The sequence below is a fragment of the Salvia hispanica genome, chromosome 5, assembly GCF_029641045.1.
Source record: "Salvia hispanica isolate PSC_SH4W2 chromosome 5, Shi_PSC_v1, whole genome shotgun sequence".
NCBI classification, from domain to species: Eukaryota; Viridiplantae; Streptophyta; class Magnoliopsida; order Lamiales; family Lamiaceae; genus Salvia; species Salvia hispanica.
In genome coordinates this window covers 5,077,291-5,102,426 of record NC_142696.1, presented here as the reverse complement: position 1 = coordinate 5,102,426, position 25,136 = coordinate 5,077,291, and the positions used below count along the sequence as shown (strand labels likewise).

Genomic DNA, 25,136 nt, shown 5'->3' with positions numbered 1-25,136 from the left:
TCTCTGAAAATGCAAAAATCACATAAGAATATTATTTGAGCTAGCATCCAATTTTATTGCTAAGCGAGCCAAGTTGGATTAGACGAAATGGGAAAGGAAAATTAACAATATCATGCATACACTATGGCCAATGTTTATACTAAGATTTTATGTGAAAAAAATGCAATTCCAAGAAATAAAAATAAAGATATCAGGTGCTGGGAAATTGTGGGCCGTAGCTGTAACGTCGTTACTTTTTCAGAATAACAAAGCAGCCAGCGTTCACACTACCTCCATCGCCACCGTCCCCGCCGCTGCCTGCAGGTGAATTTTCCGATCTCCTAAACCAAATATCTTATGTTTGCAGCTGTGTTTCTATCTCTGACCTCAAACCATCTCACTTGCTCACATAGATTGGGTGGCTCTCTCTCTCTCTCACCATTTCTCTATCATACACTTAACATCCAACTAACATTTTCATACTTAATACGGAACAAAGATAAAGTCCTTTTCTTCTCTTTTCCTTTTCCTCAGGGTTCCTTTTTTCAAATTTTCAGTTCGGAAGCTGCAAAATTTTGTGTGCTCGCTGCTCACTAGGGTTCCCCCTTTTCACTTTGTTGTCACATTCTTCGCATTTATCCAAACTCGTAGCTTTATACTGTGAATTTACCTTCCAAGATCTGTTTGTGTTGGAATTCGACTTTTTTTTTATGGGCAGTGCTTCAATTGATTAGCTGCATTTCTTTGATTCCATCTACCATTGACTGACGCATGTGATTCAGATATAACAGGAGCTCAGCACCGTAGTAGTAGGAAAATGGTTAAGGCATTCAACTTTTTGTAATTATCCGTGAGTTGTGTGTAGTGCAAGATTTGTACTCGTTTTCTAAAACTTTCTTATCTGGATTTGGTTTTCTGATACTAGGATATTTGAGGAGAGATTAATTTTTATGAAAATCAGCTCCCAAAACCTCTCTGAAAAGTTTTCCTCAAATGCGCAGATTTCACGTGTAAAGTGAGAAGAAGTAGGTTAGCTGCTTATGCCATGGGTGGAAAATGAATCTCTTCAATTGGAATTGGCTGCGTGAGTTGTTCTGCTCAAGATGATCGACCAATTTATTAATTTTGTCATTAGGCCGCCCAGGTATGTGAAGCTCATTCACTTTGCTCCTTTATTTTTTCTCAACTTCTACTTCCATTTTACAGCATAATCAAGATCTCTTTTGACCTTTGGGTTTTTGAATTGTATGAAAGTATTGATATTGTAGTTGAAATGGAGTAAATATTATCTCTGCAATCCCAAATTTCTAAGCTTATGTACTTTCTACAGTTGAAGCAAAGTAATCGTATTACGTATAGCCGAGCTTGAATGCAAAATAAATATTTGCTCCACTGAAAGGGTTATATTGCTTGGTTGAAGATGATATAGTCGTTTTAACCGTCTCCTCATAATTGATTAGTAAAAGAGCTAGAAAAGGGATATGTGTTTGTTCCGTTTAAGGTAATATAGAAAACAGAAGAATTAACATGGAAAATGTGCAAGGCCATGGGATTGATTCCATAGACTAGATACTATCTATTCAATGCAGACTACTAATTCCATGTTCACTTGTTTTATTCGTTAAGTACATCCCAGGATCAGCGTATTTTGGGCCTATTGATATTTTTTCACTTCTGACCTGGGATGCTTCGGATGCATCACCATATTCAGGATAACCATAATTAAAATTCTTTGCTACACATGCATACCTTCCTTTTATGTTTTAACAGTTTGGACTTTTTAATGGCCTTTATAAATGGTCATTTTAATCTTTCTTCCACTCCTTTTTATGATTGTCATTATGCTTTATATGACAGTATATCATGTCACTTGCATGTGTCCCTGTATTTTTTAATTTTGTTTTCATACATTTTGATTTACCATTAAAAGAGGAAGTTGCTACCATTATTGTTTTAATTTACCATCTCAAATTGCTATGCGAACAGGGCGCATTACAACCCAGATCAATATCTATGGGAAAAGGATTTTACTCTGGCAGGAAGGAAGTACAATAGAGAAGATGTTGAGGCAAGTATGGGCATCAGTTACTAAAATCTTCTCTCCTACACTGAATTAATGGATGCTTGCTGTGCATTTCTTGACTTGAATTGTACTTAGTGTCTGAAAGTTTAGTTAACTTTGCAGCTTAGTAATGAAAGGGGTCATACCTTAAAATGTAGCCATTATGCTCCTTCACAAGTCCCAGATGGTTCGCCTCTCCCTTGTGTTATATATTGCCATGGAAACAGGTACAGTCTTCTTTTTTAGAAACTTATTATGTTAGATGTTGCTTTAGCGTATTTATGAACTAGTTTCTTTCCTCACTTATCTTCTGCGGATAACTATATTAATTTGTTTTGGTTTGAGGATAAAAAGTATGAGACAATCATTCATTGGTAGGGTATAATATGAACTCCATTTGGATGTTTGATTTTACTACACAGCCCTGATTGTCTGCGGAATCAAATCTTCACTTATCAATATCTAGCTTCTTTTAAGGAATCAAAATGTTCGAAAACATAACCACTTTACTTATTAAGAATGACTAACTACAAACCAAAACATCAATAGAATAACTTCTGAATTATTTTCACCTCTAAAATTGCCAAAATATCCCAAGGAATTGCACAATTTGCCAATTCTTTTAATATTATAAATGTAGCCATGATTGATAATTCAGACAATTAAGTGCAATGTTGGCCAATTCTTGCACTGGAAAATCAGCTGCTAATGCCAAATGTCGTGGAAGATGCGTGCACATGCACGGACACACATTTCAAATAGTTATTCCCAACTATTTAGTAAACTGACCAAACCAAAAATTGCGCTATTCCCAAATTTACGTGGATAAGGAGGATGGAGAGGGAGAGCTTTCAATTATGATGTGGTGAAAACTTATTAGTTTTTTTCTTCTTGTGCAGTGGATGTCGGGCAGATGCAAATGAAGCAGCTGTAGTTCTTTTGCCTTCAAATATCACGGTGTTCACCCTTGATTTTTCAGGTTCTGGATTGTCTGATGGGGATTACGTTAGTCTTGGTTGGCATGAGGTACCTTTACTTTATCATCTTTTTTCTTCTCTACTCCATGACTGAAGTAAAAGCCCCTGCCTCAATTTCAGAAAAATGACCTCAAGGTTGTGATATCGTATTTGCGGAGCAATGAGAAAGTTTCTCGCATTGGCCTTTGGGGGAGATCAATGGGTGCAGTTACAAGGTTGGTGATTCATGATTTGATTATATCACTGCCTAGAAGTCAGATTTATTGGGCGAACAAATCCATCTCTCGCCTAACCTGTACATGTTTGTACTTGTTTGCACAACAATTTTTTTTGTGACAATCTCAAGTTTTTTCTCGATTAAGTAGTTATTTAGACAATTGTTTTTCATAATGATGTAATGTTCAGGATAGATCAATTGGGGTATTTTACTAGAGTAAAGTAGTAGATCTCTGTGTAGCTCATTTTTTGCTTTTAATTCTTGTTCTTGACTTCTGATTATCGTCTCAGGTTGGTGTTGTTTTGAACTAGATAATTTTAGTAGGAATTTACTTTTGTCAGATAACTTTGTTATGATTTTGTTTACGGTTCAGATATTTAATTCTTATCACTTATTTATATAGCCTTTTATCAAATGTACTGTAGCCTTCTTTATGGAGCAGAAGACCCTTCTATAGCTGGAATGGTGCTGGACAGTGCCTTCTCTAATTTGTTCAATCTGATGCTGGAACTTGCAGATGTGTACAAAATCCGGCTTCCCAAATTCACAGTATGTACTTCTGTTAAAATTGTTTGCAATTAGTTTCCTCACTGCCTATGTAATTTGTATGTATGTCAGGAAGTATGGTCTTTTGCTTTAAAAAAAATTCCCTTTTTTATTACCTTGGGAATTTGGATGTTTCCAGTTCAAACTTCTCAATTGTGTATATTAACATGTGATGTTTGTGTTGTAACAACAATCGACTCCTGTAATTCCTTGGTATAGGAGTTAGCAACCATACTTGATTATATTTTGTTATTTTTGGACAACCAGGACTGTGTAACTGATCGCCTGTGTCAGAGGCAGTTTTAGCCGTCTAAAGTTCTGGAATTTTGTAAATTATGTGTTGATACCACCTGATTAGTATTACTTCCTTGTCTCCCCATTTCAAATACAGGTCAAGATGGCTCTTCAGTACATGCGACGAGTAATACAGAAGAAAGCCAAATTTGATATCACACGACTTGATTGCATACAGGTCTTCACTTATCTTTAAGTGTAGTGAGGTTGTCATTTTTTTTGTCTTACCCTTGTTCTATACTCTCCGAGAAATCTTGTTCTTAGAGATATGTACTCCAGCAATATTTATTGTGAGACGTGTGGATCTATGATATAGTTTTGCTGCTAATGCATTATATTATCGAAACTTGCAGGTTGCTCCCAAGACATTTATTCCTGCTCTGTTTGGGCATGCGAAAGATGACAAATTTGTCCAATCTCAGCATTCTGATGCTATCTATAATTCATATGCGGTACAGACACATTCTCTAAATCTTTATCTTTTATATTTTACCATTCTATGTAGTAAGTTTTTGGTTTTTTACAGGGTGATAAAAATATTATCAAATTTGATGGTGACCACAACTCATCGCGGCCTCAATTTTATTATGATTCTGTGTCAATTTTTTTCTATAATGTCCTCCATCCTCCTCATCCTCCATCTTCATATTCAACAAAGATTGAGAAATACTATGATCTGGGAGACGTTAAAGTTGGTGCTGGTGTGGAAGAGGTAGCTCCTGGACACATATTCTTAGGATTATTTCTTTTACTTAGTACATGTCGATTTTATGCTAAAAGTTGCAAAATTAATGTTTGCGTCCATGCTTACTGTGGAACTTTCATCTTACTTTTTGATTTATATTCGTACCAAAATTTCAAGATGATATGGTTTAGATACGTTGTGTGTGTGTATTTGTGTGTTCAGATCTGTGTATATATACATACTTCTGTGCTATCCATTGTTGTCTTAAAGACGTGGTGTGTGTTTGCAGATCTGTGTATATGTACATAATTCTTTGTTTATCCCTTGCATTATGATGTTGCAGATTCATTAATGACATCGTTATATACCCCACAAATACGAACAGGAAAGGCCAGTGATTGCTGTAATCCTGTGATATTTAACGGGGAACTGATGAGATGACTAATTTGGATAAGGACCTAAAATATTTCTTTGTGACTGGTGAATCTCTTGCAGAATTCATTCTACCTTGTAGTATAATTCAGATTAGGAACAGCTTTTATGATCTGATACTTGGTAAACTAGTTTAACCCTGTAACAAATATTTCTTCTCAGTTGTTCGTTATTTTGAATTACACGTCCTGAAGTAATGCATCTGTACTGTACAACTTGGTTATAAATGCGTCCTTCTATACTTTGCTTAGCCACTATGCACTGTGCTTTACTCTGATGCTGGTCTTCTGTATGTGGTGATCTAACTGTTTCTTTTTCAGAATATTTTATATGAGATAATAGCTGGGCTTCGCAATGTAAGTGCTGATGCACCTAGCTCTTCTGCTGCACCTCGTAGCATTTCATCTACAAAATCTGTGGGCGAACTGCTCTCTGACATAGCTCCCGTATGTAATGTAAAATCTCTCTCTCTCTCTCTCTCTCTCTCTCAGACACATACACACGATTGGTCTGTCTTTAGAGTTTTAGGAGTGTAAATACAGAACATACATACACTTCTGTTCAGGTTCTGTAAAATGTTAATTTCTTGTCCCCCGGACCTTTTAGATGCTACACAAATTTTTGTTACGATATAAGAGGCTGCATTTCAATTTTATATGATGATTATTACAGGATGCTTTGACTTCTGAGGAAGCCCATCTCAAGATTCTCAACGGCAGTGGCACATCACCTCAAGTGGTACTTGCATCTGAACCTGCTTCAAGTGAAGCATCATTGCACTGAGCTACTTCTCAGAACTAAAGCTCTTGAATTTCAATTTGTTAGGACAAGCAAGCAGGCCAAAATGAAGAGTGTTGCTCCTACACGAGCTCAAACAGAGAAAGTTGGGGAAGATGCTCGTCTCTGGGCAGTGATGATCTACCTTCTATGGAGACAAGCATCAGTAACTCCGACCAGGTGTCTTTTCATACCTCTCCTCTGCTAGTTTTTAAAGCTGTGTTTGCCAAAATCTTCTGTTAGTCCCTCCTCATTCGTGCTTTAGCTCCTGTGGAGATCCTTGAGGTCTGCAAAACCCTATTGATCAAGAAATCATTATAATCACTGACCCTTGAAGCTTACTTGAGTTTGGATCCATTTCTTCGTTTATGCTGACTACTTCAGTTTACACAGACAACTATAAAGGTCCTTGCCACGCCCCTTCGAAATCCAGGACAAAATACATTAGAGTCTCCTAAGGACGATACAAAGAAGAAGAAAAAAAACAAAGCTAATTCGAGCACAAAGAAGCCGAAACGGGAGAAATTTGAAAAGCTGGAGGCTCTGAGCCAGCGCATTCGTCTTTGCATCTTGAAGAGAGTTAATCATAGGAGAAACTGCTCGACGTGACTAACCCTCATTGTAGAATAGGATGTTGATTTGTTAGGCTTCCATACTTTGCTTTGTATTTTCCAAGAAAGAAAAAAACCCAACTCTGATATGTTGCTGGGAGGCTACCCACTTTGCTTATTATTTCATGCAGCTCTCGTCACCATTTTAACCATTCACTTTAAATCCTATTTGTTCTGCAAGTGGAGTTCTGCTTTTTGTTACTTTCATACTCAAAATGGATACAACTACAGAAATCGGTTAATAAAGGAAAGGTGCAGAGCAGATTTTCAAAGTTAGAGCGTCCTTATCCATGCTCTTTGGAAGAGGGCAAGAGCATGGATGTGGATCTGGACGCCATCTCTATTCATTTTTAATTTCATGTTCTTCCGCAAGAGTACAACATTCATCCATGTTCTTCTGCAAGAGCATGCTCAAGGGTCCTACCATTCTATTATTCAATTTAAATACTTCAATTACTAAAAGCATTTCCACAATATTAAAATGCATTAAAAATACCCGATATACTATTACAAATTACTAAAAAATTAAAAATTGCATAATTAAAATCCTAAAAATAAAAAATTAAATTCATAATAAAAAAATTGAAGTATGAATGAGGGATAATTTGATGTAAAGAATGGATGATGGATGTGAATATTCATAGATGATTTTGGGATAATTTTTTTAAAAAAAAATCAATTTTTTTTTAAAAAGGGTAAAAAAGGCTATATTTTTGGAAATCCGAAATTACTTTTTTTTTTCTTTTTTTCCGGATTATTTTTTATTTTTTATGAATTTTTTAAAAAATTAACGAAATAAAAACGAGCCCAATCAGGAGGCGCCACGTAGGCGTGCTCTTCGGCACGGCGGTGCTCTTGCTATCGAGCACGTCCGTGCCGTTGGCAAAAGCACAACAGCGAGCATGGTACTCGCCGTGTCGACGGCACGGCGGCTGCTCTTCCCCAAGAGCACCGTGCGGATGCTCTTATATTAAAGCATCTCAAAGGAAAAAAAATAAATTTAGAATATATATTTCTTATTGACTTTTTTAAAAAGATAAATATAGCTTCTTAAAAGATACTACTCCCTCCGTCCTAGGGTATTAGACTCATATACCATTTTGGGGTGTCCCAACATACTTGACCACTTTCTATTTATGGTAAAAATTACAGAATTTAAGTAACACCCTTATTACAATTAGGATTAAAATAATGTTAATTAATCCAATGTTAATTGAATGGAAATCGGTACCCAACCCACCAACATCATTTCATTTTTTGTCTTCTCTCTCTTCCAGACTCAATCCCTCATTCTCTCTCCACGCCTCTTCCAAAAAAAAAACCCTAGATCTAACATTTTTTGTCAAACTCACGCATCAATGGCTTCCAACGACGAAATATGTGAGCCTAATCCAAGCGATGATAGGTGGGTTAACCCCCAACGCCCCCTTACTCGCTCGCCGTCGTGGTCTGCTGGCAGTGGCAGTGGCGGAGGAAAATCACTCGTCGTGGTGCAAGGAAAGAGGAAAGCTCCGGTTGCCGACGCCACCACCCCTGCCGTAAAGAAGTTCAAGAGCGGTCAGCTGAAATTAAAAGATCTGAAAGTTGTGTTCCATTTATTTTAAATTTAAAAATAAAAATACATCACATCACCTAATCTACTTTATTACCAACTTCATTTACACCACTAAACATCACCTCCTAAAATCCTGTGCCCAAAAGAAGCGAGTCTAATACTCTGGGACGGAGGGAGTATTAGTAAAATCCAAGAAATTAAAAATTGAAATAAATATATAGAAATAACTACCACATTTACCTTTTACCTACCTTTTACCTTTTGTGTAGAAAAGAGGTTAAAAATCTGTTAAAAATTGAAGTTATAATACTACTTCTCAAATACCCTTCCCATTGAAGAATGAATTTTATGAATAAAAGGTAAATATGATACACCCTCCGTCCCAGATAATTCGTCCCAGTTTTCCATTTCGATCCGTCCCACATAATTTGTCCCACTTCACTTTTACCATTTTTGGTAGTGGACCCCATATTCAACTAACTCATTCCTACTCACATTTTATTATAAAACTAATATATAAAAGGTAGGACCCACATTCCACTAACTTTTTCAACTCACTTTTCATTACAATTTTTAAAACCCGTGCCCGGTCAAAGTGACCCGAATTATCCGGGATAGAGGGAGTACTTAATTACTTCTCTCTACCTCTCTATATACCTCCTCCTTTGGAGTCTAAAGATTGATATCAGTCCCCATTCATGGAATAATTGCAGGAAATAAATTGGAATAAAATCAGCCCAAGAGTTGACTATGAAATGTTATGATTATGCACTATTTTAAGTAAGTAGGAATTGGAGGGATTTGAATAAATTAGATTTAATTTGAATAAATAAGATGTGATCTGAATCAATTGGGAATTGATTGGGATCAATTAGGTGCAAGTTTCGTGGGATTATTATAATGTAAACTCCTATATAAACTATGGAGGTTTTTGAGAAAGATATCGAGAAGAGATCAATTGTTATCGGTGTATACTGTAGGCCTCGGTGAGAGGATTATTGGCCTCCTAGGAGGATTGTATCTTTTCATTTGTTTCTGTATTTCGAGTTAAGTTATATCCCAATCCAGTTTCTATTCATATATATCCTCTTCCTGCCTTTACTTCATATCAAAGATACACTTAACAGAAAGATTAAACAAAAGTTACAAAACAATCTCACCCACTTATATGCAAAGTTTCAAGTGTAGTCAAGTCGAAACTAAACCTAGCTTTCTGCTTACAATCTAAATACTGCATTGGTTCTTAATGCAATTATATGTATACATTAGACACTAGAGATACATGATGACAACTAAGAAGCTGAGAAATTACATATCACCAGAGAGCTTTCGCAATTGGTATTCATCACTAGTGGGTAGTTCTGATGAATGATCGAACTGCTCACTTGGTAATAAAAGAGGATGCGGCTGTTGGTAAGGAGAGTTTAAGCTCGACTCCAGTATTGAATGGGAGGAAGCAATCTCTTGTTTAGTGAACAACGCATCATTGCTCTTGCATTTCCTTTTCACTGGTCTCCCATTAGGGCTCTGAACTGGTGAACTAGCATGACAGCCAGAATCAGGGGTTAGAGGCTCATCATGATGAGAGGACAAGGATTCATCAAGAGAAAAACTCTTTGCAGAAGCATGTTCGTTCGCAAGCTTGTCCACAAAAGGTGATTCAGATGTTGGAGCTGGGGTTGCAGGGTCAGTTTTATTATCAGATTCTGGGCAAATGTCATTTGTCTCAGGAGCGGAAGCCCCTAAGCCAGGCGCTTCTGAAAGAACTCCACTTATGCGTTGCTGTTCTTCAATAATTTTTTTTAAGTACTTTCCTTGGGCTTCTATCCGTAACTGTAGCTGTCTTTGCACCTGTAAGAACCATTACAAGTCTCAGCTAAGAACAAATTTTCATAACCAAATAAGCATGAATTCCCAAAACACTTTGTAATGCTCCCAGCTTCTTATAGTTTCATGGGGTAAAATAAAATGGTGCAGCTTGACTTCTGTGGAGTTAAACCTTTATGGGGTTTAGAAATGTGAGTTATCAAGGCATTTCTCATATAAACAGATTGGTAAAAAGAGAGTTCAAACAATATACCTCTAATTGTTCATGCAGTCGCTTTTGGACTTCCATTTGCAGTTTGAGCGCTTCAGTTATTTGTATTCCACCACTAACAAAAACAATCCTCTTGTTAAAGTGATTATTTTTAATCATAATACAAAATTAGCACAGGGATAAGGGTAATAGAGTGTACAGTTAATCAACATATGAGAAAAAAATAATTAATGAATAACTAGATGTCCATTAATACTACTAAAATAGCCTTGTAAATTAAGACACAGTTCAAGTGGAAACTGAAAAAGAAAAGAAAGTGGATTTTACTCACGATGAACCATCCAAGCCAGAAAGCATATCGCTCGATTCTTTCCTATCAGCTTTTTTCCCTTATTTCAAATAAAGAGTATAACTCATCAATAATGGAGTATCAAACACTCCCAAAATCTGAGGAAGTTTGGAGAACTAGCAAATGGGCTAACAGCTAGCTATCATTTACAGCCACAATATTAGTATAACCTACCATCAGAAGAAGAATCTGGAAGATACTTAGCCAGCCGGTATTTCTGTTTGAGACAATAAAAGTTAGTGAAGCTGAGAAGGAGTCAAATATATCAGACACCAGCAGGGTTAAAACTGAAGGAATTCCATGGCATGTGTACCTGCAAGTGGCTTTTTACATGGTAAATTGTAAGCCCTTGAACTCCCATAACCCTGAGAACACCTTTAGGAGTAGCTCCTGAATTAACCAATATTAATAAAGCATGAGAAGTTTCCTTGCATAAATGAAGACCTCTGCAGTCTTTTTCCATCAAATTCTAGAATCCATGTTCACATTGATATAAAACTGCAGGATTTTTTTTTTCTAGAGGATTACACAAGGGAAAAAATTGAATGTCTTTCCTGTATCAGGGCAAGAGGAAACAAGAATGGGGTGCTTCATGCATACAACCCAGTGCAGCATGTATCCCCAATTCAACATATTTATCGCCAACAAACCTTACATGTACTCAATAGTAGGACTGGGACACTAAGCATTGTCGAGTACATATTTACATTATAAAAACCATGGAAAATAACTTTAAAGAGGCAATGCTACCTTATTATGAATGGGTAAAAGGTAAGGAACATTTTTCTATTTTTTCTATCTTTAACCTTTACCACATCTTTCAAGATGTTGAGTACTTATTGCTTTTTCACATTGATGCTTATCAATGTGAAACTAATGTTATCAAGTGACAGAACTCACGATCTGGCCCACCGAGCTGTGCGACAGCATCAACAAACCGTTCATGAAGCTCATGGTTCCAACGGAGCCGCTGCTTAGAGGCTAAACTTTGATTGTTGCTCCCACTGTTAGATCCACTCATAGGATCCATTGTGGTATCAACACGGTCTAATGGCTGACTTCGAGCAATTGGAATGCTTTGCACAAAGCTTGAACTAGGAACACCCTGGGGCTGAAACATATTTCATTAACCTATGGCAGGAAAACAGATGATAAAGTCAATTTGGTGTATTGAAAACTAGCATCTTATGACAAAAATTCATGATCTGGCAAAAACAAACTGTAGAGAAAGAATCAAAACATATAGTACAGAATTCTTGATTATTGTTGGAAAGTGGTGACCGTTCAGTGTTCACTTCTCCTTTTCCCCTCCACGTGAGCATAATGCCAAACTCACAAATTATTTCAACCAAAACCAAATTCCATTAATAGGATTAAATCATGAAAATATGTTATCACTTATCAGTCCGTTTAATCCACATGCACAATTTTATTTTATGAAAACAATTAAGAAGACATATGTTAATAGAGCTCATTTTTTTCATGAATAAGTAACTAGTAATAGGGATTTCAGAATGGCCAAATCTAAGTGGAATTACAGTTAAGCACTAGTTTGAAAGCATCATTTGAACTAGCAATATAAAGTACTCTAGACGAGTTATACACACTAATACAAGTGGTACATAAGAGGAAATAAGTGAATTATAATCTACAATTGCCACAGAAAAAACATACTAGTATATGATATTTATATCAGGTACCTACTTTCTATGACTTTTAATGAAGCAGTTGATATTGGTTGGTGACCTGAAATATACAAAGTGATGGACCATAAACCAGGAGAAAGATAAAACCACACAAAAAGAATAAGATCACTTCAACAAAAGGGTCACAAATTTACTTGAAAGCCGTCGTTGAACAAGTGTTAAGAAAAAATTACTAACAGATTTCATTTCAGCTGCTTTGTTTTAAGTTAACTTGGCAGTTCGTCAAATTACCCAATTATGGCCTATATACACCTAATCAGGCGGCTTTCCTTTGTTCTTAGCAGAGAACAGCAATGATTTGCAGTACGCCATCAGAAATCAACATTCTCAAAATCCAAATTCTCCATAGAAATTGAAAAGGGGTTGACCCGCGATAGCGTGTAACTAATCACAGAAAAAGCAGGTGCAGAATCCAAACAAGTAAACACAATACAAAAGCAGAGGTAAAATTAGTACCCAGATCTAGGAAATTGAAAGAAGCGATCCTCCAAATCTTTCAGGAACACGCAAGCATGCTAGAATTCGAAGCTGGGGAAGACCAAGTAGTCGGAAAAAATATGAAATTGAGTGAAGAATGATAGGTTATAAAATTAGGCAAAACTGCAACATGTGCAATGAATGTGGACTGGAATTGAGGAGGAGTGAGCTGAATTAAAAAGCTCTGAATCCACAAAAAGGAATCACCAAATTTTTTAATACCAGACTCTTATATTTTACAAAGGGGGGAAACGGTGTGGTTGATGAACATTAATCAACTATACAAACATTAAAGCTCTAGGAAAGTAATTTCATTCACAATTTTATAATTTGGTACTTTGTTGGTTTTATCTAAAGATAAAAGTAATATGACTTCCAAAAACTGGGTAAATAATGCAACTTTCTATAATTCCTAACATTTTTTTTCTAATTTCAGGTTGCATGTAATATTTTTATTTCATTAAATGGAGTACAAATTACAATAAAAACTATCAACATCATCATTATTATTGTAATTAATAGTACTCCCTCCGTCTCATAAAAGTTGAGTCGTATTCCTTTTTAGTCCGTCCCAACAAAATTGAGTCATTTCCTTTTTTAACTAAAGACAAAACATCTAATCACTCTTACTTTATTCCATCATTTACTTTACTCTCTCTTATCTTTCCTACTTTTTTCATCTCTCCTATTTATTTAATATAAATTCTTAATCTCCGTGCCCAAAAATTTTGTCTCAACTTTTATGGGACGGAGGGAGTAGAACGTAAACTGAAATCAGCTACTTGAACCTATGCTAAGTAGATTTCAGTTTATTTTAGTTAATTCTAAAGTTTTCTAAGATCATCCACAATGGATGTCCGATCTCATGCCCTATCGTCCGAGATTGGACTCGGGCATGATCGGACATCCATTGCAGGTCTTGGGCGTGCCCGAGGACGACCGAGAGTTCGGTCGCGACCGATCTCTCGCCCGATCCATTGGGTGTGAGATCGGTTGCCCATTGCAGGGGCGCGCCGATCAGGCGTTGGCCCGATTAACGCATTATTTTTTTTTTCTTTTTCAATTCTATAAATATACCTTAATTTCACTCATTTTTCACACAACTCTCACACATCTCTCTCAAATCTCTCTCCATTGCAATATCTCTTTCACTCATTTTTCCAAAATGTTTCCCGGAGAAGATATTGGTCGGTCTATGGAACGCGCAATGTTTGCTTTCGGGAACCAGATTCTCGCCGGTATTCGTGCAATACAAGAGCAAGAGCAAGCCGAACAGCAGGCCCAAGAGCAGGTCCCGAGGCCCATCCAGCGACGGACATCCGTCCGTCGAGATCATGTCCTAGACTCCAAGCTCATCAACGTCTGTTCGAGGACTACTTCGCCGAACATCCTCGGTGGGGCGCGCCGGTTTTTCACCGACGGTTTCGGATGCGACGAGAGCTGTTTCTCCAGATTGTTCACGCGTTGGAGGCGCGCAACGAGTACTTCCAGCAGCGCGAAGATGCGGCTCACAGAAAGGGTCCATCCCCGTTGACGAAGTGCACGATTGCGCTTCGTCAGTTGACATACAGCACTACGGCGGACATGTTCGACGAGTATCTTCATGTCGGGATACAACTGGCCGGGAGTGTCTAGTAAATTTTGTGCTGGCGATATTGACGCCTTCGGCGCCACATATTTGCGCAAGCCGAATGCCCAAGACTGCCAGGACCTGCTGCGGATGCACGAATCGGTGCACGGCTTTCCTGGAATGTTAAAGAGTATTGATTATATGCACTGGGAGTGGAAGAATTGTCCTGCAGCGTGGAGAGGTCAAATTACCAGTGGATATAAGGGTGCCCACCCGACGATGATCCTTGAAGCAATCGTTGACCACAGTCTTTGGATTTGGCATGCTCACTTTGGCGTGGCGGGGTCCAACAACGACATCAATGTGCTGAACTCGTCCAGTCTCTTTACCGAGCAATGCAATGGCAACGGTTCGGTTATCAGCTTCACTGCCAACGGACGACAACATCATATGGGGTACTACTTAGCCGACGGCATTTACCCGAGATGACCAGTTTTCTTGAAGACGATCTCCTGCCCAACGGGTGCGAGGAGAGAGTTTTTTGCGGCAAAGCAGGAGGCTGCACGGAAGGACAACGAGGATTCGATGTGCTTCAAGCGCGTTGGGGAATAGTGAAAGGCCCGGCTCGTTCCTGGTACAGGCATCATATCGCTAATGTCATGTATGCGTGCATCATCTTGCACAACATGATTATTCACGATGAAGGTCGTGCAGCTAGCCAGTGGTCCGACGATGAAGCCGCTCCGAGCGCAGGTCATGCAGCCCCGCTGGTCGTTCGAGGTTTACCCTATGGACTGAGCGAGAGATTACAAGCTCAGGAGAGCATGCGCAACCAACAAGCTCATCTTGATCTTATGAACGACATGATTGAAGAAGTTTGGACACGTAGTGGTCGTTGAAATTGTACCTCTTTATTGTAACTTTAAAAAAAAAAAAAAATAAGTAATGTATGTTTTATTGCTAGTTCTTTAATTTAGAAGTCTAATTTTCTATTTATAATTGGTAAACATAAAAAAAATTAAAATTGAAATTGAAATGAGAAATGGATAATAGATAGGGCATGCACTAGGACTCCACCATTGCAGAAAGATAGGCGTGCTGACGTGGTAACCACTAGGGTTCTCACTAGGGCATGCACTAGGACGTGCTGACGTGGTAACCACTAGAGTTCTCACTAGGGCATGCACTAGGGCATCCACTGTGGATGCTTTAAATGATTTACATGTATATAACTTATTTTTACAAGTATAAAAAATGGGGCATACAAGTCTAGTTCAAAAAATCAATAAAAACTAAAAGTATGTCTTTACTGAGATCAGTATGTATAAATATCGTACTAATATTTTGAAAGGGGAAATCAACGTGCATATTAAAGTCAATATTGAGCGTTCCCCTCATCAGTAGGTATGTCTTTACTTCTTGTTTCTCTCATCTTCAAGAGTATCTAGTGTCTGGATTTTGCAGGCAAATGTACTAGCCACTGTAACACAATATTCAACTTTATAATTGATTTTCTCTCTTTCCCTGTCACCTAATTTTAATTTGCTCGCCTTTGCCTTTGCCTTTTTTATCTTTTGAATTATGAAATTCCCATCACATCCAAATTAATCATCATGACATATTTGCATCATTGAGCAAAAACTGTTTAGAGAAGTTAGTCCATTCTATTTGCTTACACAACATTCACTAAGACATGCTTAATTAATTTTCAAAGTGATTATTACTCTGGACATGTTCGAGAACAAGATATTGAATTGGCTCGAAACTATTCATAATTAATTTTGTTATAAAGCAAGATAAAACTAATTGGACATGCATGGTTTTATTCAAGCATATAGTAGTGGTTTGAAAATGAAAGTTATGTTTGGTTTTAGTATATAGGTTTGTAAATGAAAGTAAAGTGGGATTATTTAAACCATTTTCGTGTATTAACTAATCGTAGAATGTGGCATTGCCAAGGGCGAATCGAGGGGGCTGGAGGGGTGGCCGACCTCCTTGGACCACCAGGAGGACCTAACTTTCCATATAATCCGCTACAAAAAGTATGGTCGGGCTTCCTCTCAATGTGCATGTACATTTTTTAAAAGATGATGAGGGGAGGAAGAAGATGAGCGAAACAAGAAGTACGATCTGATTGCTGAAAAAATAAAGAAAAGAAGATGCAAGGTGAAATAGGTTAATTTAAGTAGAGGCTAGGGAAACATGATTGATGTAAGTTGCCATGTTTTACTAGTAAAAGAAGATGCAAATTGAAATAGATCTTACAGCAAATGAATCTACTCCCATCTCTTAAAGCTACAAATGTAAAGCAAAATTTAGAGCATGAGATATAAACTTACTGTGTGAAATTATGAGAATCTAGTGACCTGTACAAGCTATTTTGCTTTGTAGACTAGAGACTACAGAGGTGTCCTTGTTAGTGACAAAGAGAATCATTCATGAATTTCAATGTTGTGGAATCAAGCTCAATGATTTGATATTTCAGTTTTCTAGTATTGATTAACTTAAGTTTGTTTTCCTAATATTATAAACATTCTTGAGCTTCACAAAATTGTCAACTCAATTCGAGTAATAAGGTGAAAAGTAGTATTCAACTAATTTAGTTTAATAATGTGATCGAATCATATGACCGGTAAGCATGTAATAGGAGTACCAATTTAAAACCAAACAATAATACATTTGAACTCAACCACATTACATTATCATGACTTATGCAAATGCAAGACCTAAAAAATAAGATTAAATGAAATGAGTGAAGCTGGTGTGTGTAGAAATACAATGAATACAAGAAACAAGAATTAACTAAAGCCTATAACCATGCAAATGTTTAGCCCATCTTCTAGCCATGAAAGGATCATGAAAATCCCAGTTCTCAGCACTGCTCATCCTTTCACCTATTCCCACACCATCTCCATCACCACTCCCATCTCCTTTATCCGTCCCGCCCACGATGGCCTCGCCTCGTCTCACGCACTCACCATCGCCTCCTCCCTCCGTATAGCTGTATTCGATGCGTACAGGTCCATAATCTGGCAGATACACCGCCACATTCCTCTCCTCGCCCCCTCTCAATTCCTCGATCCTAACAATCCCCGAGCCCTGTTCAATCCTCATTTGCACGTCCGTCACAGCCCCTCCCAACGTCCTCGCCAGGAACTCCTCAAACTGGCGCATGATGAACCCGTTTGATGCCCCAAATCCAAACCCTACGTGGAACCGGTGGACCGTGACACCAACCTCCATGTCAAATTGATGGTACGATCTCGAAGGGCTGTCTGTTAGATGCAAGATGCAAGATTGCGTATTCTTGTGAAGGCGATCCTCGAGTATCTTCACCCCTTTCTTGAGCCCCTCCATCGGATCCGCTTGCCCCATGTAGAATAGCCTGTCAATGACCTGCAAAGCGGTCCTCTTCCCGTAGGAGGTCATACGCTTGAGGGGGAAGACGCGTGCAGCAGCAGAGGAGTAGGTCACGATAGCTAGCCTGTCAATTGGGCGGAGCGAGAAAACCACCAGCGCCATCGCCTGCTTCATCAGCCTCAGGTGTGGCCCGTTGGGGCTTGCAACGAGGACCAGGTCCGTTGCTGGCTGGTGCGCTAGTTTGACACGGAGATAAGCCCTGTTGCTCGGGGAGGAGCACAGCAGCGGCGTCTCTCCATTTGAGGAGAGATGTGGTGACTCAGCCATTGAGGAGGAGGTGGAGGACATGGCGCTGAAGCCGGGATGCGAGAGAGAGAGATGGAGGCGCGGTTGGGTGGTGGTAGTGTGGTCAGGGTCGATGGGGTCGTCATCATCATAGCGAGCAGAGCGCAAGAAGGACCGCCTGTGGACACGAGAGTTGGCGATGGAGTCATCGAGGATCTGAAGAATGGGGTCGGCCTTGTTGGAGTGAAGGGAGCAGCGAGCGTTCAAGTTGCGAGGAAGCTGAGTCCAGTTAGCACGGCAGATGGGGCAGGTGACGCTGCCATGGTGCACGTTCGAGGAAATGCAGGCGAAGTGGAAGGCGTGGGAGCACTGGGCCGTGAAGATCGCCTGGCCCGGGCTGCTCCCCGAGCTGTAGTTTAAAGGGTCAAGACATATCGCGCACAAAGTCTGCAAGAGTGATCAACACAAAAGGATTCAGGATTATTCCACATTGATTTAAAAAAAGCAACTGATAAATTGTGTGTGTGACATTACACATTCCATGTGTACTTTAGTGTTACAACTCTATAGTACCTAAATTTGTTGCCCTTTTGTGATGGATGCATCAAATTAAAGCGTATAATCTTGTAGGCGTCATAACAACACACACATTTAGATTCAGTCATGCTCAAGGGAAGGGATCTCACCATCAAATTACAGGTTTTGAAATTAAAAAAATAAAGGAAGTAGTAATAAAGAAATGAATAGAAAGAAGCACCTTATTAGAAGAGGGGCTGGTAATTGAAGTGGCATTGGCGTGGTTGGCAGCATCAGGGGTAAATTTATTGCAAGAAATGTTGGTTTCCGGCGAAATCTGTGGGCAGAAATTAAGATTAAAACAAAAACACAATCTAGTGTGAACAATGTAGAGAGAGAGAGAGAGAGAGGAGAGTTAGTTACAGTGGTGGCAGAGGAGGTGTGGAGATGAGGGTCGCAGAAGCACAAAGATACAAACAATTTCTTGGCGGCTCTCCTGAATTTCCGGGAAGCGCCACCGGCTTCTCCGCCCATTTCCACCGCCTCAAAAACGTAATTATTGTAGAATAATAAAGCAGCAGGAGATTAGAGTGCAGAAGGTGGAGTGTTCACCAAAATTCCCTGCCATCTCCAATTTTCTCACTTCATCAGTTTAATGCTGTGCAGGTGCAGCCCAGAGAGAGAGAGAGAGATGAATGATGATTGAGGTAGAGAGGGCCCTCTAATTCATCCACTTTTTTGGACTGCCACTGCTAATAAATACAATCCCACTAACCAAATTCCCATTCCACTTATATTGCTTTTACCATTTTTCTTTCTTTTTCCCACTCTACGGGAATACGTATATACTCAACTTTAATAAACTCAATCAATTTTTTCATACCAAGTGCAAATAAATTGTCGAATTATTAAATAACTCCATTACTAGTAGTAGTAATCACTATTTGTGTGGGGTCTCCTCCGATTTTCATATTCCTATTTTTTTAAATCATTCATTTAATACTACTGATGAATTTTTATTTACACTGTAAATAAATCTTAATTTTTTCAAACAGATTGAATTTCGCTTTTTCCAATTTACTATGATTATAGCTAAAAAAAATAACTAGCATCTAAATAAGTAGTAGTAATAAAATTCAATTATTAATCACTAGATTTGGTGATCTAATAGCTTAAACATTGCCAATTAGAATTTGGAAATTATTTAAAAACAATGTCATTCTCTACAAAGTTTGTTCAGGTATGAAAATAATTCTAAATGGTAATTTAAATGCCAGTGGTTTTTATTAAGCACCTTAATAAACTTGATTTTTTACCAAAGAAAACAAAAGAAGATGGGCTGAAAATTGGTAAATGAATATAACTTGGTGTTACATAGAGGAGCGCAAATCCTTCTTCACTTTCTTCATATTTTCTTTTTTCTTTTTTCTTTGTTCTTTTTTCTTTTTCTTGTTCGTCGTTAGGTGATGTGTGGGTCCTCCAATTTTTGTCCTGTCCCTCGAAAGAGCAAACTCCTGGCTTATTTTTCATTCAAAAAGCAAGAAGCAATCTAATGAAATAATCGAGGTATATAAAAGCTTGTGAAGTTTGACTAGTCAAACCAATTTAATTTAGAGGTTGTTTAAATATGAGTCACTGAGTGTTTTAAACTTTGAAATCCTGAAACTTAATCAGTGTATTTGTTAAGTAATCGTATAATGATTGTTAACAGACATTGCATTTTTAATTTCATCATTTCACCAATGAACTTAATTATAAAATTCAAACTTTGGAATATAATTTAACTGACATATTAATTATTTTATGAGAGGGACATATTTATGCTTTTACGAAAATGTCAGTCTTTCCTTCTACCTATCTTGATATCATATGCCCTTTTTTTTTTTTTAATATTCTTGTACTTCTTTTCCTTTTCTTTTCTATTTCTATTATATTTCATACAAATAGCCATATAACTTAGCATTCATGTGTATAACTAAAATTTACTGAAAAAAGGCAAATGTTAAAGAATTTCCTAAACTTTCGGGCCCTCAAAATTTGTCATGAATGGTAAGTCGAAAATGAGTGGTGCAAAAGAGGGAAGTAGATTTGTAGAAGCCCAAGCCCACAAGAAGTGACCAACTACCTAATAAATCTCTACCTCTTGTTTTGAGGATTGTATTGATCAACAAAGGACTGTCAAATGTCAGACATAGTTATTTACCAAAGTTCATAAATAAATACATTTACATAATTTTTAGTTCGGAAATTAAAATTTTAGTTATATTTTATTTTAGAGGAAACATCTTTTTAAGTCCATGAAATTTGCCAAAGTATCATTTTAGATCCGTAAACTTTGAAAATATCATTTTAGGTCCATCAACTATGCGTTAATATCATTTGAGGTATTTTGAATTTTTTTTGGACAAAAATGCCCTTAAGACCTTCAAAGATGAATTTGGACAATTCTTTCGCCAATCATCTTGCATCAGAGACATAGAATCCAACTATTTTTAACGGCACATTTTTATATTTAAATTCAATTTAGATGTTAATTGATCGAAATTCATCTCCAAATGACAATCCAAATTAATAGCTATCTAATTTCAAAATAAATAAACTAAAAAGAATTCACTCATCACCTATTGCAAGTTATTAAAATGCAGTTTAGATTGAAAAAATAAAATAAAGTATCAAGTCCCAATTCACTATCATTAAATAATTAGTCATCTAATAATTGGAAAACTAACACATATTTTTTACGGCAAATTTTAATTATATTTAAATTCAATTTGGATGGTAACTGAATTAAATAGTAGTAAAAAAATTGTTGGACTATAAGTCTTTGACGCAAGATGAGTAGCGAAAGAATTGTCCAAATTGCCCTTTGAAGGCCTTAAGGGCATTTTCGTCCAAAAAAAGTTCAAAATACCTCAAATGATATTAACTTGTACTTCACGGACCTAAAATGATATTTTCAAAGTTCACGGACCTAAAATGATACTTTGGAAAAATTCGTGGACCTAAAAAGATGTTCCCTCTTTATTTTATCCCATAACTTTAAAATTGATAGTAAAATCTACTATAAATTTTGATATATTTTTTTAATCTTCATGGTTTTATAATGATGAATGATTTTGGTTTTTTTATTGTAATATCATGGTTTTAGAGGGTGGTTTTGTATGAATTTGATCATATTTTGTGTATTATTAGGCATGTTTATATCTACTTTTCTATTATGTTGGTATGTTGACCATTTTGTTAAGAATGTGTAGAAAAAGGTACAAAATATGTCGATGTACAGTAGCCTTGGTTTGAGACAATTTTACAGGAGATTTTGAAGTCCAATTAGCCTCTAATGCATATCATGCTCTTCATCTTCGAAAGAGCTTCGCGTGGGTATCTTAAACGCCTCAATCGGAGTCCCGTAGAAGAAGTTATAGTCGTTTTACGAACACTGCGCAGTCCATAAAATATCACGCGACCGGGTGAATTATTACCCTATAATTCCACCCGGCCGGGTAGCCCGCTAAAGCATGCGAAATTCCAGAAACTTTCACTCGGCCGGGTGAATTTTGCAGTTGATTAATTCCACCCGGCCGGGTTCGTCAATCTGGCGTTTTTCAAAGCTGAAACGCGATTTTTAGAGGAGAAAAATAAGAGGGAAGAATTAGGTCAATTCTAGGCATTCTCTACCGCCGCCAAACACCCACTCTTCCTCTTTGAAGAACTCTTGGAAGAAGATTGAAGCTTCAAGCTTCGATTCCTCCGCCAATTGTACTCCGTATCATGATTTCCATTATTTTTCTTAGTTTTGATTTGTTTTCTACCATGAACACGAGTAGCTAAACTTTTCATGTAGAATTCTTGGTGAAGATGCATTTATTCATAGTTTTAATCCAATTGACTTAGTTTTTATCTTGCTCTTGCAATTGTTTGAATTATTCTTGTGCTTTTTCCTATCAATTGCTTGATCACCAATTGGAAGTGTTAGGGTTTCTTAGAGTAATTGGGAGATGAAATAATTAATGTTGAAAGAGGGTAATTTACACCTTAATTCGATAGAACTCGGGAGAGTTGAGATTCTGAGTGGGATCATTAATCTAATCAAACTGTTAGGAATTAGGTCTAAGAATTAGAAGGGGACTTCAATTATTACACCTAATCTACGGATTTCTCATCTCGGGAGGGGGTTTAATCTACAATTGTGATTGATTCAACAATTCTGGAGACTTTAAATAGTAAATCGGTTTCAATTGGGTTAGGCTATGACTATGAGTTGTGCATCGGATCCTTAAATTCTGCATATTTCTCTATCATTCTCTACAACTTGCTTCTTTGCTATCTTGTTTAAGTGCTTTATTTCAATCTCTAAATTTATATGCTTTTAATAATTGTTAGTCTCAAAGCCAAAATTCTTAATCATCTGGATAGTTAATTGTCTTTGTGGGATACGATATACCCTTGCTTGCTATTTACTACAATAACTCCGTACACTTGCTGATATTATTGGGTAAAATAAAGTTGAGTGAGTTTACCACATCAATTAAATAATGAGTTTGGATTATTTTTTAGTTTGATGGGGATAATGATAAAAATTCGTATGCTGCATTATATAATTTCAGCCAAATTAGACTAGTAAAAACACTGAGAAAATGTAAAAATCATGATGTTTACTGCCGTTTTTGAAGTTGTGGGACGAGGCATATATACTTTTATCAATTTCATGATTTTTAAGAAAAATTGTCATTATAAGTATAATTAATATAAACACAAATTACATACTATAATATCCATAAACTTACTCGGATTGAATAAATTTTATTCAAATTAGTTTTATCATTAATTATACTATTGTTTATTTCCTGAATTACTCTTGAAGAGTAAATATATAATATGCCATAATTCAATTTAAATTAATTATATTAATATTCAAGAATTAATTATAAACATAAAATATATTAGTATGAATAAAGATAAATATAGTACATAAATTGTATATGTAACTTCTAAATTTTAATTGAATTAAATTTCAAATTATTATTTTTTGTTATAATGTTCTACATGGAGTAATAAAAAAAGATGTGAAAAATTTATGACAAAGTTTTACATGATTTGGAGCTTGATTCAAAATATATATACAATCTTCAATAAAAATTAATTTTTTTACTTAAATATGTAGATATTTAGTTTAAAATTTTAATATTTTCCTAAATTGTTGCAAAATAATTAGTAAGTAATTTATTTTTATTTAATGGATTACAATTTAATTACCTTTTGGTATAATATTTAAAAATGTTAATTATGTAATAAAAAAGTATACATTTATCACTATCCATATCTAAAAACCTAAGTATGTAGGTAAATTTATGTACAATTATCATTGCTCTATTCTTAATTCTATGAACATTTTGTTCTTTTTAAATTAAAATAGGGATAAAATTATTACAAGGTTCACAATCTAGAAGAAAAATAATAGTACTTAGTAAATTAAATGAAAATGAAAATAATGATTAATTTTTTATAAAAACATGCTTAACATCCGAACTAGAGTGTCAAAATGACACCATCTATATTCTAAAGTCCGTGTCATGATAAATTCAAATTATCACTTTACCACTTGCAGAATCACCTTTATTTTTCAGCAAAAATAAACCTAGAATCAACAAAGTAGAAAATGAAGCTTAACGAAGAAACTAAAAAAGCTTAGAAACAGCATAGCACATATTTGCAAATTTAAGCATGTTCTGGTTCCTTCGAGCAATGACGCCAATGCGCAATCCCTTCCCGCAGTCGATCACTCTGCTCTGGATATCAAGGGATCGAGAATCCAAATCGAAATAAGATTCCGAATTCAAATCGTTGAGCATCCCCTCCAGGATCGCAACCGCCTTGTCGTAGTCACCTAGGCATTTCTTCAGCTCACCGGCGCCCGATTTCACCTTGCCGGCGATGTAGCCTCTCGTATCAGACGCGTTCCGATACGCCAGCCGGAATATGATGTCGATGAGCTCGTAGCGGTCGGCGCCGGGAGCGCGGGGATCGGAGTAGACGGCCGCGCGGCAGAAGGCGAAGTCGGTGGTGTTTCTGCAGACCGCGACGGCTAAATCTGGTTTCTGAGCGGCGGCGGAAGGGAGGAGGCAGCAGAGGGCGGCGATGATGAGGGAAATGATTCGAGAGGCGGCGGCCATTTTGGATATGGATCAAAATGGAGTAGTTGGTTGGGAAAAACGGGTTTTGAACTGATTCATAATACTATGTGATTAGGGAGGGTACATGCAGTTGATGCGGAATGTACAAGCACACGCAATTACTGCATATAGGCTGTTTTATTTCTATACGTCAATAAATTGGTCAACATACTATTTTATTATACTTCTATATCTATATTTGCTCAAAAGGGCAAAAAATAAGTGAATGATGCCGTTCCTGATTTTTTGTTTGTTAATTCAAAACTTTACTAGTACATTTTTTTTCTTTGAGGAACTGGAGTGCTATATTGTTAACTCATAATTTAAATGCTAACTATAATTAAATAATAGTCATTAGATATTTAAATTAAGGGCTTAGATCATTAATCCCAAATTATAAATCACACATTTTCTAAGAGCATCCCCATCCGTGCTCTAAGAGCACGGAAGTGGGCCCGGACCCACTTTTACTGCTTGTCCTTAGCTAAGAGCACAACACCCACATCCGTGCTCTTAGCCAAGGACAAGCT

At 36.9% G+C, this 25,136-nt stretch overlaps 5 protein-coding genes across 11 annotated transcripts; 2 read left to right on the top strand and 3 right to left on the bottom strand.

Moving 5' to 3' along the window:
- The first annotated feature begins 156 nt into the window (after positions 1-156).
- On the top strand, positions 157-6,732 carry LOC125191183 (uncharacterized). Of its 6 annotated transcripts, none has more exons than XM_089059620.1 (14): positions 157-303; positions 981-1,123; positions 1,966-2,047; positions 2,165-2,268; positions 2,941-3,067; positions 3,139-3,233; positions 3,661-3,784; positions 4,173-4,253; positions 4,429-4,527; positions 4,602-4,787; positions 5,513-5,638; positions 5,865-5,930; positions 6,018-6,149; positions 6,363-6,732. In XM_089059620.1, exons 2-14 carry the CDS (start codon positions 1,083-1,085, stop codon positions 6,576-6,578), a joined length of 1,479 nt encoding a protein of 492 aa, XP_088915746.1. In that variant the 5' UTR covers positions 157-303; positions 981-1,082; the 3' UTR covers positions 6,579-6,732. The 6 variants fall into 6 exon arrangements, with proteins under 6 accessions (XP_088915746.1, XP_047944635.1, XP_047944638.1 ...); XM_048088678.2 differs by having other exon boundaries at positions 5,513-5,647; XM_048088681.2 differs by lacking the exon at positions 157-303 and adding an exon at positions 393-577 and having other exon boundaries at positions 5,513-5,647.
- Positions 6,733-9,278: 2,546 nt separating this feature from the next.
- LOC125190380 (myb family transcription factor PHL7-like) lies at positions 9,279-12,990 on the bottom strand. 2 transcript variants are annotated; one of them, XM_048087673.2, is made up of 8 exons: positions 12,685-12,990; positions 12,227-12,268; positions 11,423-11,653; positions 10,836-10,912; positions 10,697-10,739; positions 10,505-10,562; positions 10,216-10,288; positions 9,279-9,986 (listed from the first exon to the last, which is right to left on the bottom strand). In XM_048087673.2, exons 3-8 carry the CDS (start codon positions 11,640-11,642, stop codon positions 9,444-9,446), a joined length of 1,014 nt encoding a protein of 337 aa, XP_047943630.1. In that variant the 5' UTR covers positions 11,643-11,653; positions 12,227-12,268; positions 12,685-12,990; the 3' UTR covers positions 9,279-9,443. The 2 variants fall into 2 exon arrangements, with proteins under 2 accessions (XP_047943630.1, XP_047943629.1); XM_048087672.2 differs by lacking the exon at positions 12,227-12,268 and having other exon boundaries at positions 12,685-12,989.
- Positions 12,991-14,760: 1,770 nt separating this feature from the next.
- LOC125189960 (uncharacterized) lies at positions 14,761-15,174 on the top strand. The gene has a single exon (XM_048087172.1). It carries the CDS (start codon positions 14,761-14,763, stop codon positions 15,172-15,174), a length of 414 nt encoding a protein of 137 aa, XP_047943129.1.
- A 1,727-nt stretch (positions 15,175-16,901) lies between these two features.
- On the bottom strand, positions 16,902-19,184 carry LOC125186901 (putative E3 ubiquitin-protein ligase EDA40). Its single transcript, XM_048083388.2, has 3 exons — positions 18,860-19,184; positions 18,678-18,773; positions 16,902-18,367 (listed from the first exon to the last, which is right to left on the bottom strand). The coding sequence occupies exons 1-3, from the start codon at positions 18,968-18,970 to the stop codon at positions 17,078-17,080; spliced, it is 1,497 nt and encodes a 498-aa protein (XP_047939345.1). The 5' UTR covers positions 18,971-19,184; the 3' UTR covers positions 16,902-17,077.
- Positions 19,185-23,905: 4,721 nt separating this feature from the next.
- LOC125191118 (cell wall / vacuolar inhibitor of fructosidase 2-like) lies at positions 23,906-24,667 on the bottom strand. Its single transcript, XM_048088585.2, has one exon. The coding sequence runs from the start codon at positions 24,604-24,606 to the stop codon at positions 24,112-24,114; it is 495 nt and encodes a 164-aa protein (XP_047944542.1). The 5' UTR covers positions 24,607-24,667; the 3' UTR covers positions 23,906-24,111.
- Between the last annotated feature and the right edge of the window lie 469 nt (positions 24,668-25,136).